The sequence below is a fragment of the Phasianus colchicus genome, chromosome 24 (genome assembly GCF_987193195.1).
Source record: "Phasianus colchicus chromosome 24, bPhaCol1.hap1.1, whole genome shotgun sequence".
NCBI lineage: Eukaryota > Metazoa > Chordata > Aves > Galliformes > Phasianidae > Phasianus > Phasianus colchicus.
The window spans coordinates 2,731,372-2,747,668 of NC_143459.1; the positions used below are offsets into that span (position 1 = coordinate 2,731,372).

At 55.1% G+C, this 16,297-nt stretch overlaps 3 protein-coding genes across 4 annotated transcripts; 1 reads left to right on the forward strand and 2 right to left on the reverse strand.

The window, feature by feature from the left end:
- Positions 1-657: 657 nt before the first annotated feature.
- SFN (stratifin) lies at positions 658-1,659 on the forward strand. The gene has a single exon (XM_031594677.2). It carries the CDS (start codon positions 840-842, stop codon positions 1,578-1,580), a length of 741 nt encoding a protein of 246 aa, XP_031450537.1. The 5' UTR covers positions 658-839; the 3' UTR covers positions 1,581-1,659.
- Positions 1,660-5,357: 3,698 nt separating this feature from the next.
- Positions 5,358-10,373, reverse strand: GPN2 (GPN-loop GTPase 2). Of its 2 annotated transcripts, none has more exons than XM_031595043.2 (6): positions 10,203-10,373; positions 9,436-9,871; positions 7,728-7,884; positions 7,370-7,530; positions 6,487-6,617; positions 5,358-5,989 (listed from the first exon to the last, which is right to left on the reverse strand). In XM_031595043.2, the coding sequence occupies exons 2-6, from the start codon at positions 9,850-9,852 to the stop codon at positions 5,917-5,919; spliced, it is 939 nt and encodes a 312-aa protein (XP_031450903.1). In that variant the 5' UTR covers positions 9,853-9,871; positions 10,203-10,373; the 3' UTR covers positions 5,358-5,916. The 2 variants fall into 2 exon arrangements, with proteins under 2 accessions (XP_031450903.1, XP_031450902.1); XM_031595042.2 differs by having other exon boundaries at positions 10,177-10,216.
- Positions 10,374-11,030: 657 nt separating this feature from the next.
- On the reverse strand, positions 11,031-15,528 carry GPATCH3 (G-patch domain containing 3). The gene is made up of 7 exons (XM_031595038.2): positions 15,136-15,528; positions 14,463-14,902; positions 12,971-13,145; positions 12,564-12,623; positions 12,181-12,302; positions 11,912-12,039; positions 11,031-11,370 (listed from the first exon to the last, which is right to left on the reverse strand). Exons 1-7 carry the CDS (start codon positions 15,491-15,493, stop codon positions 11,151-11,153), a joined length of 1,503 nt encoding a protein of 500 aa, XP_031450898.2. The 5' UTR covers positions 15,494-15,528; the 3' UTR covers positions 11,031-11,150.
- Positions 15,529-16,297: the final 769 nt, after the last annotated feature.

Here is a 16,297-nt window from a genome sequence, read left to right on the forward strand (position 1 = left end):
ATTGTTCCAGGTTCCTCCATTGATTCCAGGTCTCCCATTTATTTGGGGCCCCCCATTGATCCAGGTTCCTCCATTGATTCAGGGTCCCCCATTGATCTGGGGTCTCCATTGATTCCAGTTCTCCCATTTATTTGGGGTCCCCCATTGATTCAGAGTTTCCCATTGACCAGGGGACCCCATTGATTCCAAATCTTCCATTTCCTTGGGGTTTCCCACTGATCAGGGGACCCCACTTATTCCAGATCTTCCATGGATCTGGGTATCCCATGATCTCGGCTGTCCCATTGGTTCAGGGTCCCCCACTCATCTGGGATCTACATGGATTCCAGGTCTCCCATTTATCTGAGGTCTCCCATTGATCCCGGGACCCTCACTGGGTCAGGGTTCCCAACTGATCTCAGCTCCCCATTGATTCGGAGTCTCCTACTGCTGTAGGATCTCCCATCAACCCAGAGTTCTCCACAGACCCAGACTCCCCCTGGGGCGTCCCACAGACACAGGGTGGCTCTCCAAGGACCCCAGGACCTCCCTGAGCTCATCCTCTCCCTCCCGGCACCCTGAGCGAGGTGCAGGGTGGGTGCTGCCCGCTCACCCCTTCCCCAGCACCCCTCTGCCTCGGGGCGCGATGACTCACGGCAATTTGCCTTTTAAGGGCGGGCTCAGTGGGGAGGAAGCAGAGGAGGAGGAGGCCGCTCCTTCAGCCTCGCTGACTCCTCCCGCTCTCGCTCGGGGCTCCGACACTCAGCCAAAAGCGAATCGAGGCGGCGAAGCTCAGCAGAGGCTCCGACGGCTCCACTCCTCGCCCCGACGTCTCGTCCCGCGCCCGTCCGCCTTCAGCCATGGCAAGAAACCACCAAGTGCAGAAAGCCAAGCTGGCCGAGCAGGCCGAGCGCTACGAGGACATGGCGGACTTCATGAAGGCGGTGGTGGAGCACGGCGACGAGCTGTCCAACGAGGAGCGCAACCTCCTCTCCGTCGCCTACAAGAACGTGGTGGGCTGCCAGCGCTCGGCCTGGAGGGTCATCTCCAGCATCGAGCACAAAACCGAGGAGGGCGACGACAAAGCGCAGCTGGTGAACGAATACAGGGAGAAGGTGGAAGAGGAGCTGAAGGGCGTCTGCAACGTGGTGCTGGGCTTGCTGGAGAAGCACCTCATCAAGAAGGCCGGCGACGCCGAGAGCAAAGTGTTCTACCTGAAGATGAAAGGAGACTATTTCCGATACCTGGCCGAGGTGGCCGCTGGCAACGACCGCAAGGAGACGATCGACAGCGCCCAGAAGGCGTACCAAGAGGCCATGGACATCAGCAAAAAGGAGATGCAGCCCACGAACCCCATCCGCCTGGGGTTGGCCCTCAACTTCTCCGTCTTCCACTACGAGATCGCCAACGCCCCCGAGCAGGCCATCTCGCTGGCCAAGACCACCTTCGACGAGGCCATGGGGGACCTGCACACGCTCAGCGAAGACTCCTACAAGGACAGCACCCTCATCATGCAGCTGCTCAGGGACAACCTGACGCTATGGACAGCCGAGTGCGCGGGCGAAGACGGCGGCGAGGCTGGCGAAGAGCCCAAGAACTGAACGGCCCCCACGCAGCTGGGGTCCATCCCCCACCTCCTTCCTCCTCCTCTCCCTCCCAGACGCCTCCTCCTCCCCTTCCCCAAACCCTTTGGTGTCTGTTCCTTTCTTTTTTTTTTTTTTTTTTTTTTTTTGAAAGGGTGGGTAAGGAATTTCGCTCCCCCCACCCTCTCACCCCCCTCTCCGGTTCCAGGAGTGGGGTCCATATGTTTGCCCTTTAGCAGGGTCTCCCCTTTCCCTCTCCCCCCCCCCATGTTCTTGTCATGCTCCCCCCACCCCTTTAGCATTTTGGTTGGGGGATACCCCAGCGTGGCTTAGGGGGACCCCAACCCACTGTCTTGGGGGGCTGAAGCCACGCCACTGGTCCGTTGGGGGCAGTGGGAGGAGGTGATGGGACGGGATGGGGAAAAAGGAGAGGGGGGTCCGATGTCCCCCCCCACCCAGTTGGAGGATCGCGAATTGCCGAAGCCTCTGTGTGGCTCCAATAAACCATCTCGTGCACGCCTGCCTCTGTGGTCGCCTCATCTCTCCTCCCGTGCACATGTCCAGGCAGCTCCTGAAGCTCCCAGCTCCGGTCCCATTGCGTGCCACGCCGTGCTGGGGAGCACTCAGAGCCCCCAAAGCACCGGTCCAGCTGCCTGCAGCCCCTCCCAGCCCTGCCGTGGGCTGTGGGGGTACTCAGCGAGCCCCAGACCCAGGAACAGGTCCCAGAAAGGGCTTTCCAGGTGGGCATTCCAGGTGGGCTTTTCCATAGGGAGAGGGTGTCCCAGGTCTCCAACCTGCAGCTGTGTGTCCCCATTCCCATGGTGTCCCCATCCCTGTGCTGTTCCCATTCTTGTACTGTCCTCACCTCCATGATGTTCCCATGGTGTCCCCACCCCCCATGGTATTTCCATCCCCATGGTGTTCCCAAACCCATGGTGTCCCCACCCCCATGGTATTTCCATCCCCATGATTTTCCCATTCCCATAGATTTTCCATCCCCATGATGCCCCCATTCGATACTGTCCCCGTCCTTATAGTGTCCCTATCCTCATGCTGTTCCCACCCTCATGGTCTTCCCATCCCTATGGTGTCCCCATGGTGTTCCCATCCCCATGATGTCCCCATCCCTACAATATTCCCATCCTCACATTGTCCCTATGATATCCCCACCTCCATGATGTCTCCATCCCCATGGTGCCCCCACCCAATCCACACAACCCACAGCATCCCAAACCCCACTACTGGGGCTCTGTGCAGACAAGGGGACGTTTCAGGATGTTTCAGCATCCTGTGTGACACGGACTGACATGGAGCTGTCACAGGGGAGGTGACAGCATCCCACCAAGGTGAGGACATCCCCGTGGAGGTGCAGATGTGCCGGCGCAGGAGAAAGCTCAGCACTTCTGGCCCTGGCGCTCAGCCACAACGAAGGGCGCAGCTCTCAAAGCGCGAGTTTCAACACGAACAGTTAATTACACTGAAATCCAGTCCCGGCAGCCTGGGCCGTGAGCTCATCAGATGGAGAGCAGCAGGGCTGGGCCGTGGTGGGCAGGACCCGGCTTTGATGGGAAATGGGGTGGCAGGAGGAAGCGGTGTGACTCAGGGTGTGCCGGTTCAGTGGGGTCTTTGCTTGGGGACATTGGGGACATTGAGCCGAGCTGTGCTTCGGCACGGTCAAATGTTGGGTTTGGGGAAACTGAGGCACGACCCTGGGGTGGGGAGGATGGGGCCGTGGGAATGCACTGGCCGTGGGAGGATGCACGGAGCAGAACCTGCTCACCCAGCCCCACATCCCGTGGCAGAGCCGGCTTAGTGCCTGCAAGGCAATGCTGGGAGCCCCCGACCCAGAGCTGAGGAGAGAACGTGGGGCTGAGGATGGGGATGGGGCTGGGGTCCATCGGTGCCAACGGTTCCCTTTGAAGGGAAAATGAGGGGCTCCCGTGGTTGGCCTCTGTCCTGCCCAGAATGCACCCACCCCTCCTGGGAGCTGCTCCCAGGCTCAATGGGCTGTGCAGGGCTGGCAGACGTGCTGGATGAGCCGCAGGCACCCTCTGGCCCTGACCCCAGGGGTTGGGGACACAGGGAGGGGACGGCAGGCAGTGAGCGATGATAACCGTGCCCCAAATTGCAGTGTGATTGGGGCCGCGCTGCTCCCCAGCCTCCCAGACAGCCCGGAGGCTTTTTGGGGCTGGGAGGGACCCCTGATACCCACAAGGGCTCCCCATCCTTATCTTCCCACAGTAGGAACAGAGCAAGGCTGTGCACGTGGATTTTAGGGTTTTTGAGCAGCAGCAGCACGATGGGACTCAGGTGCCCATGCCCAGGGAATGTCCCCAGTTCAGAGCTACCCTAGGGCTGGGGACAGGTGGTGGGCACTGGGAGCAGGTCCCAGCACAGCCCCACACCCAGTGGCTAGCAGCCATGGCTTTATGGCTACTGGAATAGATCTCTGCTGCTTCATTGGCATTGCTTGCACAATCTAAGCAGGACAGACGGGCAGCAGGACACACAGCCAGGCTTGAGCTTTGTCCCCAGGCTGGGTGACAGAGGCTGAGTCCCATCCTAGGGGCTGCTGGCCACAGCAGGGCAGCTTTTGGGGTGCCTAAAGTGAGTGCTGCCCTGATGCGGAGCTCACTGAACCCAAAATCAGTGGGAGGCAGCCAGGCTTCACAATGGGTGGGGGTAGATGTTTGGGATGGCTGCAGTGCCTGGAAGGACACCTCTGCCCCACTTCCTCTGTGTCTGTGTGTCTGTCCACACACAGAGAATAGCACAAGGCTGAGGCAGTGCAGAAATGATGCCCATCCCAGCCTGGGGGCTCTGAAGCCACTCAGTGTTGGTCCCAGCCCCAAACTCCTGGGCTGCTGCTGGGATCAGCCTGCTCCAAGCCCACTGCTTTGAAGTAAGCCAGTCCTGGGCACTGGAGCCCATTCTTGGGGGGGGGGGGAGAGGGGGCTGCACTGTGGGGCAGGGGGATGGAGCTGCACATCCCTGCACACAGCCTCAACCATTCGCCATCTCCAACCACTCCCCACTTCCAAACATTCTCCATCCCCAACCATTCCATTCTTCATCCCCAACCATTCCCCACTCACGACCATTCCCCATCCCCAACTATTCCCCATCCCCAACCCCACAGAGCTGGGGGTGGGGGCAGGAGGGACCACACGGGCTGGGAGCCAGGACCCCAGGGCCAGGCCTGCACTATGGTGACGAATCCTGGCCCCGTGCCCAATGCTTGCTCAACGGGAGCGACGGGAGCCAGGCTGTCACCTTCTCAGCCCTCGGGATCTGTCCCCTCCCGGCGTGGGGACGTGCAGGAGAAGGACCCGGTTTGTGGGACATGGCAGTGCTCCCCTCAGGGCTCAGAGCTCTTTGATTTTTCATCTTCCCCACCGCAGGGCTGGGGCTGCAGGTGCTGCATGGGTAGAACCAGCAGAAGCTGAGCGGCTACAAAAGCTTTGGGTAACTCTGGCTCGACCCAACAGCACCCCTTTAAGCCACCAAATCTCTCAGAGCAGTGAAAAATCCGCCATAAATCAGCTTATTTTTTATGAGCACATCATCTGTCCCTTTTGCATCAGACGTGGGGCTCAGAAATTGGGCTGGAAACCCACACCAGCAAGGCATGAGGATGGAGTTTCAGCTCCCACTCTGGTCAGGTTGGCTCCCAGCCCCACTTCCAGCTGGAGAAGGACCTGCACAGTTCCCAGGTAGAGGAACACAATGCTGCAAACAGCCCTGCTGTGACGTTCCCACCAGAGGGTTTTTAGCTCCAGGCTTTATAGCACTTGGTTTTATTTATTCAGGTTCAGCAAACTCCCAAGATGAAAGCGAGACAAAGTGTTTTATTAAGAAAGAGTCCATCATTATTTAAAAAAAAGAAAAACAACCATCTCTCTGTCCTCCCTGAGACAGACTGGAGGCTTCCTAGCCTGGATAATCCTGACTACGAGGGCCACGTACACCTCCTCCTATGAAGTAAACCAAGAACTCATGTCTCATGTCTCACTAGAGAAGCTGATTTTTCTTTCCCCAGACCTACCTTGGGCACACTGGGGAAGAGGAGACGTGGCAAAGCTCAGTCTCCCTTGCTTCTCTCACAACCCCCACCCAGATCTCTCTTGCTCCAAAAAGACCCAACTTGCTTTGTCCTCAGCCAGAACTCCTCCATTCCACTGCTGCTCAGTGGGGCTGAGGTCAAATTCCCACAGTGAGGGAGTGCAGCAGTCAGACCTCTGCCCGGAGAGACTTTCACTTGCTCTGAGTCACACAACACGGAGAGTCCCTTGAACTCTCAGCAGCAAAAGGAGAGCTGGCGAAGCAGAGAGCGGCTGCGGCGGAGCTGGGTGTGTTACATATCCATCACTTCTTCCTCCACCGTCTTGTCCTGAGATTGCACATACTTCTCCTGCACTGCAAGCGTGCTGATAACGCACTAATTAAGGAAAACAAGGCAGCAGGGCAGGGCTCAAACACTCCCTTCTACAAGGAGCTCTAACGTTCTCAGCGAGGAGCCAACCCCAACTCTGTGTGTGCCTGAAGGCTGGCAGGAAGGCAGCAGTGCTGGCAGCAGCACGCATCACCTGAGTTATTTCTGGCTCTGGCTGATCCCAGACCCGACAAGTACAGGAGAATCAATTGTATGGTTTGGACAGGGTGTAAAGAAACAGTCCAAGCGAGTGTGAATGAGAGGAAAGTTGTCAAAAGATTCCTCCCACATGTAACAGCATCAATTAGCAATGCATGCTGTAGCTGTGGTGTGGACAACTGCCTGCTAAGCTCCGGGCTGAGCATCTGCATCACAACACAGCATCAGATGATGGCAGGAACAACCTGCAAGCTGCCAGCCCCACCTCCAGCCCTTCTTGCCCAGTGTCTAAAGGAGAAATTAACACAAGGCAGGATTGGTGGAGAAGGATACGAAGTAAAGTGGAAATCTGCTCCCACTGCTGCTGACATCAGAGCTTCCAGGCTCCTGTGTTCCTGGTCCCCAAAGGAACAGCCGTTGGCTTTGTCCACTGCCTGCATCACCTGCCGCATGCTGTCCTTATCCTGAAAGGGAGAGAGGTGACACACAGGGAACATGGTCCTTCCAGGGGCAAGAGCTCACGCTGGCCTTTGCCGCCCATTTTCTCTGAGGCTGTGGGCCACCTAAACTACACGCAAAGCCTCCATGACACTGCCTGCCTCCTCCCTGAGCCCAGAGGGCAACAGGACAAGGAGGAGCTCCCCCTTGGGTCTGAATACACGATGGGCTGACACCCTCCGCCCTCTCGCTTCCTTTCATCACTGCTCATCTCAGCCCATCTCCCTTTGTTGACACTTCTGCAAACTGCAAAATTAACATTTTCAGTCCTTGCTCACAAATGCGTTCCTCCCATCTCCAAATTACTTTGCTCTCCCTGATTTAAAAGTGTTTTAGGTAATGGCTTGGAATTGAAATGCGGGTGTTAAATGAAGAAGGAGTCTCAATTCCCCACCCCAGGACAAGAGGCCCACATAGCTCCAAGCCCATTAGCTTTTCCTTCTCCTTCGGCTGCCACAGAACATGTGCAAAGTCTGGATGCATTTCACTGCCCTCCTCCATCCTTGAGTCTCTCCACTGTAAAGCCTTTCAGCCCCCATGTCCCATTTGTTACAGCAAGTTCTGGGGGCAGAGGGAAAAGTAGCAGAGGCAATATGGGATTTGGGGGCATTTCCCCCACTTTCTGCATGCCCACGTGCAACACAGCTGCTCCCAGACATCCTGGCTGCTTTGCCAGCGCTCCCTGCTCTCTCTTCCCCTTCTCCTCCCACTGCATCACCTGGACGTTGAGCGGAACGAAGGACACCAGGCTGTAGTCCTCAATCACCTCCACCAGCTTTGCATTGAGGCGGCGGTAGTTTCTGAAGAAGGGGTCAGAAGCTAAATGGTCAACCAGGTAAGAGAGGTCCAAGACCTCCGTGTAATAATCCAGGTTGAAAGCTGTGGGGAAACACCAAGAGGCTCTGAAAACCTGTTGTAGATATGGGTGATTCCCTGGCCAAGGCTTGCTAGCAAGAACCCAGCGAGATTTACATCATTTTCCCAACCAGCTCCCAGCAAAACAGCCCTGTACCATGGCAGCTGATCTGCATCTGACACCACCCGACTCCACATCTCCCTCTCTGAAAGGTGCTTACCCAGCTTGCCATACTGCTCTATCAGGTCCATCTTGGAGAGGACGTTCACGTGGGGCAGTTCCACATGCAGCATGGTAGAGAGCGAAGTGCAGAGCACGGAGATGAACTTGCCAGGGTCTGTGCAGTAGTGAGAATCCACCAGATGTACTGCAGCCAGCTGGGGAGCAAAGGCACAAAGGTGAAAATCCTTCTGCTTAATCCTGGGAAACTCTGAGAAGGACAATCCACCCAGATCTAACTAACCACAGATTCCTACAGGGGGAAAGCTATCACATGTACATAAAACACCAATCCTATGGATATACATATGGATATACAACCTATACAATGCATGGATAGGTCCATCATCTCCACCCTCACACCCGTGGGGGCTCCCTGTGTGCAGGGAGGGCTGTGGGAAGGCTGCAGCACTGCAGGCCACCCTCACACCCCAACTGCTGCCACGTTTCTGAGGACATCTCTCTTTGCAGCAGCAGTTCCCTGCTTGGCTGCACTCTGCAGGTTTTTGGGGGGAGTTGGGGGTGACCCCCATTTTGAGCTACACAACTGCCTCAATGCTTCCACGTTCCCCACAGGAACGTTTGCCAGCTCAATAGCAGTAACTCCAGAACACCACACTGTGCCAGGAGAAGCAAGCGCTCTGTGGTTTGAAATAATAATTAATCACTAAATTAACGAGCTGCTCGATTCCCTGCGTTTCACGCGGCTGTAACAATGTGGTCTACGATCTCTACTAAGCTGCTGTCTGTTGCACAATGCAACTCACAGGCAGAGCTTTGTAGCTGAGGGTGGTTGAGTCACAGCCGTGCTTCTGCAGCATAAAAAAAAAAAGAAAAAAGCAAAGCTCACAGGCAGGTGTAGGCACTCCTGTGCCCATCAAAACAGGAGCATAACCATCTTTTTTTAGTAACTACAGTTTCGTGGATGTTTATTTGAATAAAGATGAATCCTAATGTGCAGATTCCCAGCGACACTCTCAAGCAAACGAACTTGCCCTTCTTGCTCGCACCACATGTGGTTTGCACATTCATGGTTTGGCCCAAATGCAAAACAAATGCAACGTAGGCAAGTTAGCGTGGTTATGGGACTCTTCTCACCCGCGCTTCCTAATTTGCATCTTCCATTGTGCAAGAAAGCACAGAGCACGTCTAACGACGTGCACAGCGATTTGGTTTGGCTGCAGGAGCAGCAGGCAGGGCCTGAGATGACACCTGAATTTCTCACAGTTCAATGCAGAGGATCTGCACTCGCTCTGCACGCACACTGCATTCCCTGCCCTGAAATACAGCACTGACTCAAATAAAATACAGAACAAACCTTCCAGCAGCGAGAATCTGGGAGGAAGGAACCCATGTTTCTGCCTAGGATAGTGGCACTGTGTTAAACATCCTGAACAAGCTACTCCTGCCTGTCCCACCAAGCATAAAATCATAGAATCATCGAATGGCTGAAAAGGAGCCCAAAGACCATCCAGTTCCAACCCCCTGCTATGTGCAGGGTCACCAACCAGCAGACCAGGCTGCCCAGAGCCACATCCAGCCTGCAGGGATGGGGCATCCACAACCTCCTTGGACAACCCTTTCTCAAGCAGGACAGTGAAGAAAACAACCATCAGCAGCCACATCCACAACCAAAAAGCCCCAACTGCACGGTGTGCAGCACCTGAGCCCCCTGCACATCTGCAGTGCCCACAGAGCACCGAACCCACCCTGAAATTCCACTTGGCCAACTGTGCAAAGACGTTCTTCAGGGCGTCGTGGTGGGTGTAGAGCTCCACCTGGCCTGGGCAGTCAAACAGGTAGTAGTGACCTCTGAAGGCAGCCAGCTTCTCCTGCAGCCAGTCAAAATTGGCCTCCAGGTACTCCATGCAGTAGATGAGCCCCCCGTTGGGCCCCAGCTTCAAGTTCTCCATCACGTCAGACAGGGTGATGAGCTCAGAGATGTCCACAGCACAGGAATAGGGCATCCCCTCGTTGGCTGGGTCCAGGTTCACCACAGCCACCGTGCGCCCAATCCTGCCCATGAACTCCTGCATGCCATGGCAGTAGGTCGTCTTGCCGGAGCCTGGAGGCCCGATCACAACCTGGCCAAAGGCCAGCGGGCTCCCCTTGCTGCTCTCAGACATGGCGGCTCATTTCCTCCTCCTGAGCAAGAAATAGAAAGCTCTCATTCACAGCTTTATTTCCATGGATACGAACGCTGTCAGCTGGGCCTTGAGCCCGTGGCTGCGAATTAGGAAGCGTGCTGCAGCGTGAGGACCCAATGCCAGCATCACAGCTCTGCGTCCTTCCCTGCGTCCCTTCTTCCAGCCCCACATCCCATTCCCCTTCTCCCCCCCGCCCCCACCCCCACCCTCCATGCCTACATCCTTCCCCACACCCCACTCCCAGCCCTTTTCTTTTTCCTCCATCTCTCCTATCCCCCAACCCCCCCCACGCCTCCCCCGTACCCCCACGTGTTCCCCCTTCCGCTCACCGCCACCACCGGTGTCGCAGCTCTGGGTCCGGGTGCCCGCAGGGCCCCGCTCACCGCGTTCCGGCCCCGGAACGGCAGCGGCCCGCACAGCGCTCCCTAGCGGTCGGAGGGCGCAGCGGACCGAAGGGTGCCGTCGGTTCGCGGGTTCGATTCCCCGCTCCACCCGTTTCCTCCAGGCACAGACCCAACCCCCCGCACCTCCGCTTTCAAAAACAGAGAAATGACTCTCTACGTTGTCTCTGCCACACCTAATGAGAAGTGCTGAGTAAGCAGCAGGAAAAGGCTGGAGCCCACTGACACGGAGGAGACTTAATTCACACGTAACACCACAACGCCAGGTCACACGGATGAAAGCTCTCAGCCCAGGGCTCTCTGCAACCCAGGCTTTGTCACAGAGAAGCATGGAAGGAAGCAGCTGCTATACCTGACCACAGGGAGACGCCTTCCCGAAGGCTGCCAGGACATGTCTTTCATCCCAGTGAGTTTCTGCTGGGACTGTGGGATCGTCACGCCCAAGCAAGACAAAGCTGTGAACCAACAGCAAACTTTCTGCAGGACAGTTACATTGCCACAGCTGGCCCTGTCTGTACTTGTCCTGCCCTAGGTCTCAAGGAGCTGTGAACTATGTGCTCTGCTTTTTGGGCTGAGCTGGCTGTGGACCTAACACAGCAGCTCTGCTGATCTAGGCAGCAGTATTGGCTTTAAAGCTCTGGCATAAAAATGCAATTCCCACCTCATTCCCAGTGAACAAATAGGACCATTAATATCTCCCCTCACTTTAATAGCTCAAGAAGGAGTAAAAAAAAATAATAATAATAATCAGGGCAATTTCCGTTACAAATTATTTCTTCCAAAAATAAATATATGAACAAACTACTTCAATACTGAGACCAGCAGGAGCCAGCCTGTGGTCAACAGGAGCAGTAAAAAGGCTCTGATAGTCTCTGCTCAGTGTGACTGAGTGCTGGAGCTCTCCAGAGTGCCACGCAACGCCCGGACGAAAGGCACGTCCTGTCTGTACTTCATGGCAGTGGGTGGCTGGCGCCTGAGCAGCTGGTCACCACTGTCCATAGGCTCAGGGTCATCGTAGATGGTTGAGATGAGGACAGGCGTTTCTCTCCGTGGCTTTTTCACCTTGCTGAAGGCTGGCAGTTTCTCCCCATGGTACCTAGAGGGAAGCAGATAGTGTTGGGTTCACTAGTGCTCAGGCAGTGGGACACCCCTGCAGATGCAGGCTGTCTCCACCACATGTTATAAAGGAAGAATGGGCAGAAATGGTGCAGGTGTTCTGTCCTAGAGCCATCTCATAGACATGAACAAGAAGCAGCCCTCGCAATGAGACAAGGCACTGAGCAAAGCCCACAGAGAATTCAGAAGTATGGCACACAAATCTTGCTCAGGTCACTTGAGCTTTTCTTACAGAAATACCGTAGCATAGGTAACCTTTAATTCCTGAGCACAGATTTCCCTCTACGTGTGCTGCATGAACCTGCAAACGGTTCCAGTTCTTTTAGTGTAACAACACAAGCCCTTTCAAGAGTATTGCACTGTCAGGAAGAGCAGAGCTGTCAGCTCTGGAGTGCTGTGGCAGGTCCCTAAGACACAGCCTAACTGCTCTGGTTCACAGTCTGGTCTTTTTAAGCCAGTTAGTTGCAGATGCCAGGCAGAGGCTCCAAACACAGGCTGGCAGGGGAAGACAAGGTACTTACCCCAGACCTCTCCTGCACCTGGGATTCTGACCCTCGTTGTCTAGAGCTTCAGTCATTCCAGAGTTGTTGCTCCCCAGTCCCAGCCCCTCCGTCCAGCCCTGCTGCTCCAGAACCTTCCTGCCAAAGCCCTGGAAGAGCAGAAAAAAAAAGTCATAAAGATGTTGGACAAAGCCCACTCTCATCTTCCCAGAACCTCCCTCCACAAGATGCACATATTTTGAACATCACCAGTGTAGCCTTTCCCCATCCACTCTGTATCCAAAGCTCACCTTGGTGTATCTCTCAAAGGTGCCAATTTGCTGCCCTGATGTAGACCCATCCTCCAAACCATCTCGAAGTCTCTGTTCCAGCCACATCTGGACTGAGTCACGAGCATCCTTGTCACCTCCATCTAGGGAAAAAAGAAGCAAGAGTCAGAGTAGAACAGCTCAGGAAAGCTATTTCCTGCTGTGATTTCCCCCAGAGCACCACCCAGCAAGGAAGCAGAACCTGTTCTTTTTGGCAACTCTCACAGCCAAAAAATGTTCTTTCAAGTACAGTGACGTCTCAGATGCTTTCAAAGGATGACTGAGTTCCCCAAGTCAAAAATTCTGCAGGTTCAGAACTTCCCAACCTCCCCTGTTTCCTATGAAGTTTTTCCAAGCTCAAATACCTTTGTCATAGTAGATGCTCATGTCCACATCCCAGTCATCAGCAGTCTGCTCATCAAAGTCTGCCAAGAGAAGAAAAGCACCGGTTTTGGTAATGGCTGTGGATGTCTGACACAGAAGAGCTGCTAGCTAGCAGTCGATCCCCTGTTTTCTCTAACAAAATGGGAAGGAACAGATATTAGGGTATACAAGCCACAGGGCTTCAGAATAGGCTGCTAATATGACCAGCAGGTCCTTGAGCCATCAGATGGAACCTCTGCAGGTTTTGTCATCAAGGGAAGGCTTAAAAGTTGATCGCCAGATGCCCATTTCTGCAGCTGAGCTGGAAGGGTTTTATACTTGATTTATCTGCTTCTGTCAGGCTTGTGGTGGTTAGTTTGCAGTGCAGTGACACAGACACCAACATTACCTCCATTCTCCTCCCGCCAGTACTGAGCATCTGTGTAGAAGACAAGGCCTGAGCCACCTTTCTCCCACTTCAGCTCAATCTCCTCCTCAAACAGCCGCTCCTCCACACGATCCTGCTTGGTCACATCCTCATGCAGAGCCTCGTGTCGCTCCCATTCCTCACAGGTATCATTGTCCTGCAAAGAAACCAGCAAAAGGTGGGGGACAGCAGCAGCACAAAGTCTCCTTTTCACTTCCCTGACCCTCACGGTCCATTGCAATGCTTTTACTATAGAACACCTTTGTCAATAGAGCTCGTCTCAGCCTGCTGTTTTCAGGCACTGACATGACCAGTGCTGATGACCTCATTCCCCTGACTAATGCCATCTTCAGAGTCAGCAGACAGAAGTGGTGAAAAATACCACATCACACCCACTTCACAGCATGCTTTCAGCACTGTACCTGATCTGTAACGCAAAGATGTCCATTTAAGGAGCAGGTGTGTTGTAGGTAAAGTCAGCACTAGCAACAAATTAATTCCACTCAATTAGATCCCTAAAGAGATTGTATCGGTTCCAGAAAAGGAGTTTGCTGGCACAGCTACAGATCAGACTGACAGCTTTACTGCTGTCTGCCCAGCTTTGGGCACAGCCCTTCAAGGGAGACATTAACCAACTGAGGAATGTCCAAGAGAATAGCTGGAGATCCGGGAAACAGAGCCTGAGAAATGGCCAGAGGAGCAGACTTGCTTAGGCTGGAAAAGACTGAAAGCAGCTGTTGAATAAAGAGTTTTTAAAGGAAGAAACAAAATATTCTCTGTGCCTGCTGTTGCTAGAAGAATCTAATGGAATAAAACTGCAGCAAAGATTTGACATACAAGTTAATTCTGGTGTATAATGGCAGGACAGCCAAGAACGGGAATGGCTTGCCTCAGGACTGCACTGCCTCTGTAATAACAAAGATTTGGGAGAACAGGCTAGACAGGTGTCTGTCAGGGGGAGCAAGATGATCTCTGGAGAGCCAGACCAGCCCAGTTTTCTAGAAGTCTTTGTCAAGAAAATCATTTTTCTCCAAATGACTAATTTGTATTGCAGGAGCATTCAAGGTCAACCATTTGCACGACTCTGCATGTCATTTCCAGAACACTAATGTGCTCCCCAGTCTCCAGCCATCTCATTTACGAGCAGAGCCAGACCAACCTGCCACGCAGCAGGCAGAGGTGCCCTCCTGCAGCACCAGCCACCAGCTGGGCTCCATCCTCTGGACTGAGCTCTTTGTGCTGACATCATAAAGCACTTTCACTTGGACAAGCTGCTCTGGTAGTATTAACTACGTAGTGAACTACGTTCACCGAGGAGCTCAGAATGTGAACAACCACATTTAACACCGTATTCAGACAAGCAGACTTCACAATACAATTAAAAGATTAACAATTAGCTCTAAGAGTTACATCAACTCTCTCAGCTTTGCAGCGCAGTGCCTGACCTCAGGCAGCACTACAAAAATCCACTCACATCATCCGAGTGCGACTCCTCTTCCTCCTTTTCCTGCTCCACCTCATCTTCCTCAGCACTGGCTGGATCAGTCACCTCAGATCTTGCCACAGGCCCCTCGTCCTCTGTGATCTCATCCCCCGTGGCAGTGTAAACTCTTTCTTCTTCTATAACCGTCTCAGTGTTCTGGTATTCAAAAGGCACATTGCCATACCTCCGGGATGAGCCTGTCTTTGGGAAATCCAGCTGTAATTTCTTGATGATCCTGGGAGGCAGCCTGCAGGCACGGATCAGCTCCAGAAAGACTTTCAGAGGGGTGCCCACGTTCCCAAAAGGCATAAAGGAAGGGGGGTTGAACTCAGGCAGCCGCTTCAAGTCCGATTCCGTGACGGTTTCACCCTCAGCCTTCGTGTCCACTCCAGTGGGAAACGTCTGTGTGCCCCCAAGAGGGAAGGAGTGATCTGGGGAGGTAAAACACACTCCTATATCAGAGAGAGGCAAATCGGGGCCCTCCTGGGAAGGCCCAGATAGAGGAACAGCCCCCAGACTGACTCTGCTTGCCCCATAAAGGATGTAATGTGTTAAGGAAACTCCACCGGGAGGGAAAGGGGGAAAAAGGAGGGAGAGGGAAGGAAAGGGAGGGGGGCCGACACACCCTGCGCTCAGCGGGCCCACAGGGGAGGCCCAGACGTACCTGACCCGGGGCGGAGGCGGACCCTGCGGACGCGGCAGCGGCCGGGCAACGAGGTGCCGCCGGGCCCGACCCAGCGCCGGCCCGAGTACATGCGGACGAAGCGCCGGGCCCGGCCGGGCCGCACGGCCACCGGGCAGCAGCAGGTGTTGGGCGCTGCGCTCTGCCCATCGCTGCCTCCCGCCGGCGGGCGCTCGGGGCGGTGGCGGTAGTGGAAGCAAAGGAAACCGCCGGCCTCCAGGAACTGGCTGAAGTAGGCGCGGAGATGGGCAGAGCGCAGCGCAGCCGGGATGCCGCTTACCAGGCAATAACGGGCGGCAGCGGCGCCGCCATTAGGGACTTCACAACTGGGCGCCGCCATCTTGTCCGCCCAACGGTGCGTCACGCGGGGCTGGGCGCGCTGTGATGACGTCACCAACAGACCTGTGGGGGGGGAGGGCGCCGCCTCGTGGCGGGGAGGGGAACTGCAGGATCTGGGGTCGGTGCTGCTGGGGGTTCCCACGTGCAACCCAACCCCGGGGGGGTCTTGCTGTTTGTTTTTACTTTTCCTTCTTTTCTTTTTCCTTTTAGTTTTCCTTTCTGCTAGGTAAAGTAGCAGCTCTAAGAGCTGTGTGTCAGACGGGGAAAAGGAGCGATGCTGTGGTGTCATAGGCTGAAGTGAGGTGCTGCCCCACCATGCACGGGGCACTCCTGTTTCCTGGAGCTGTTGGGAGCAGCAGTGGGATGGAGGCACCAGGGGCTGTTCCCTGTGCCCAGACACCTGCCTGCCTGCTGCTGGGTTACTGTGCCAACGGGGCTATTGGGTGCCCTGCGTGCAGTGACTCACGCGTGTGTCACTGTGCTGAGCAGCTCGTGGCTGGCGTGGGCTTGCGGAAATCATCCGGTGACTCACAGTCTCCTTCCCTTTGGAAAATGGCTGTCAGGGGCTGAGATCGCCTTGGAAGCAGCCTAATATGGTTTGGCAGCAGGGGTGAAGGGACAGATGGGCAGGACGCGCCGTTCTCCCACCAAGCTCCTGTTCAAATGCGATGTGTTTCAGGGTGATGGGGAATCAGGAGACCTTGCGTGGCTCCAGCAGGCACCTCAGCAGGGCCATGCGTGGCACACAGGCTGGTCTCCGTGCCTGCTGACGGCTGTGTGCACATCCAGGTGAGTCAGCACCCAC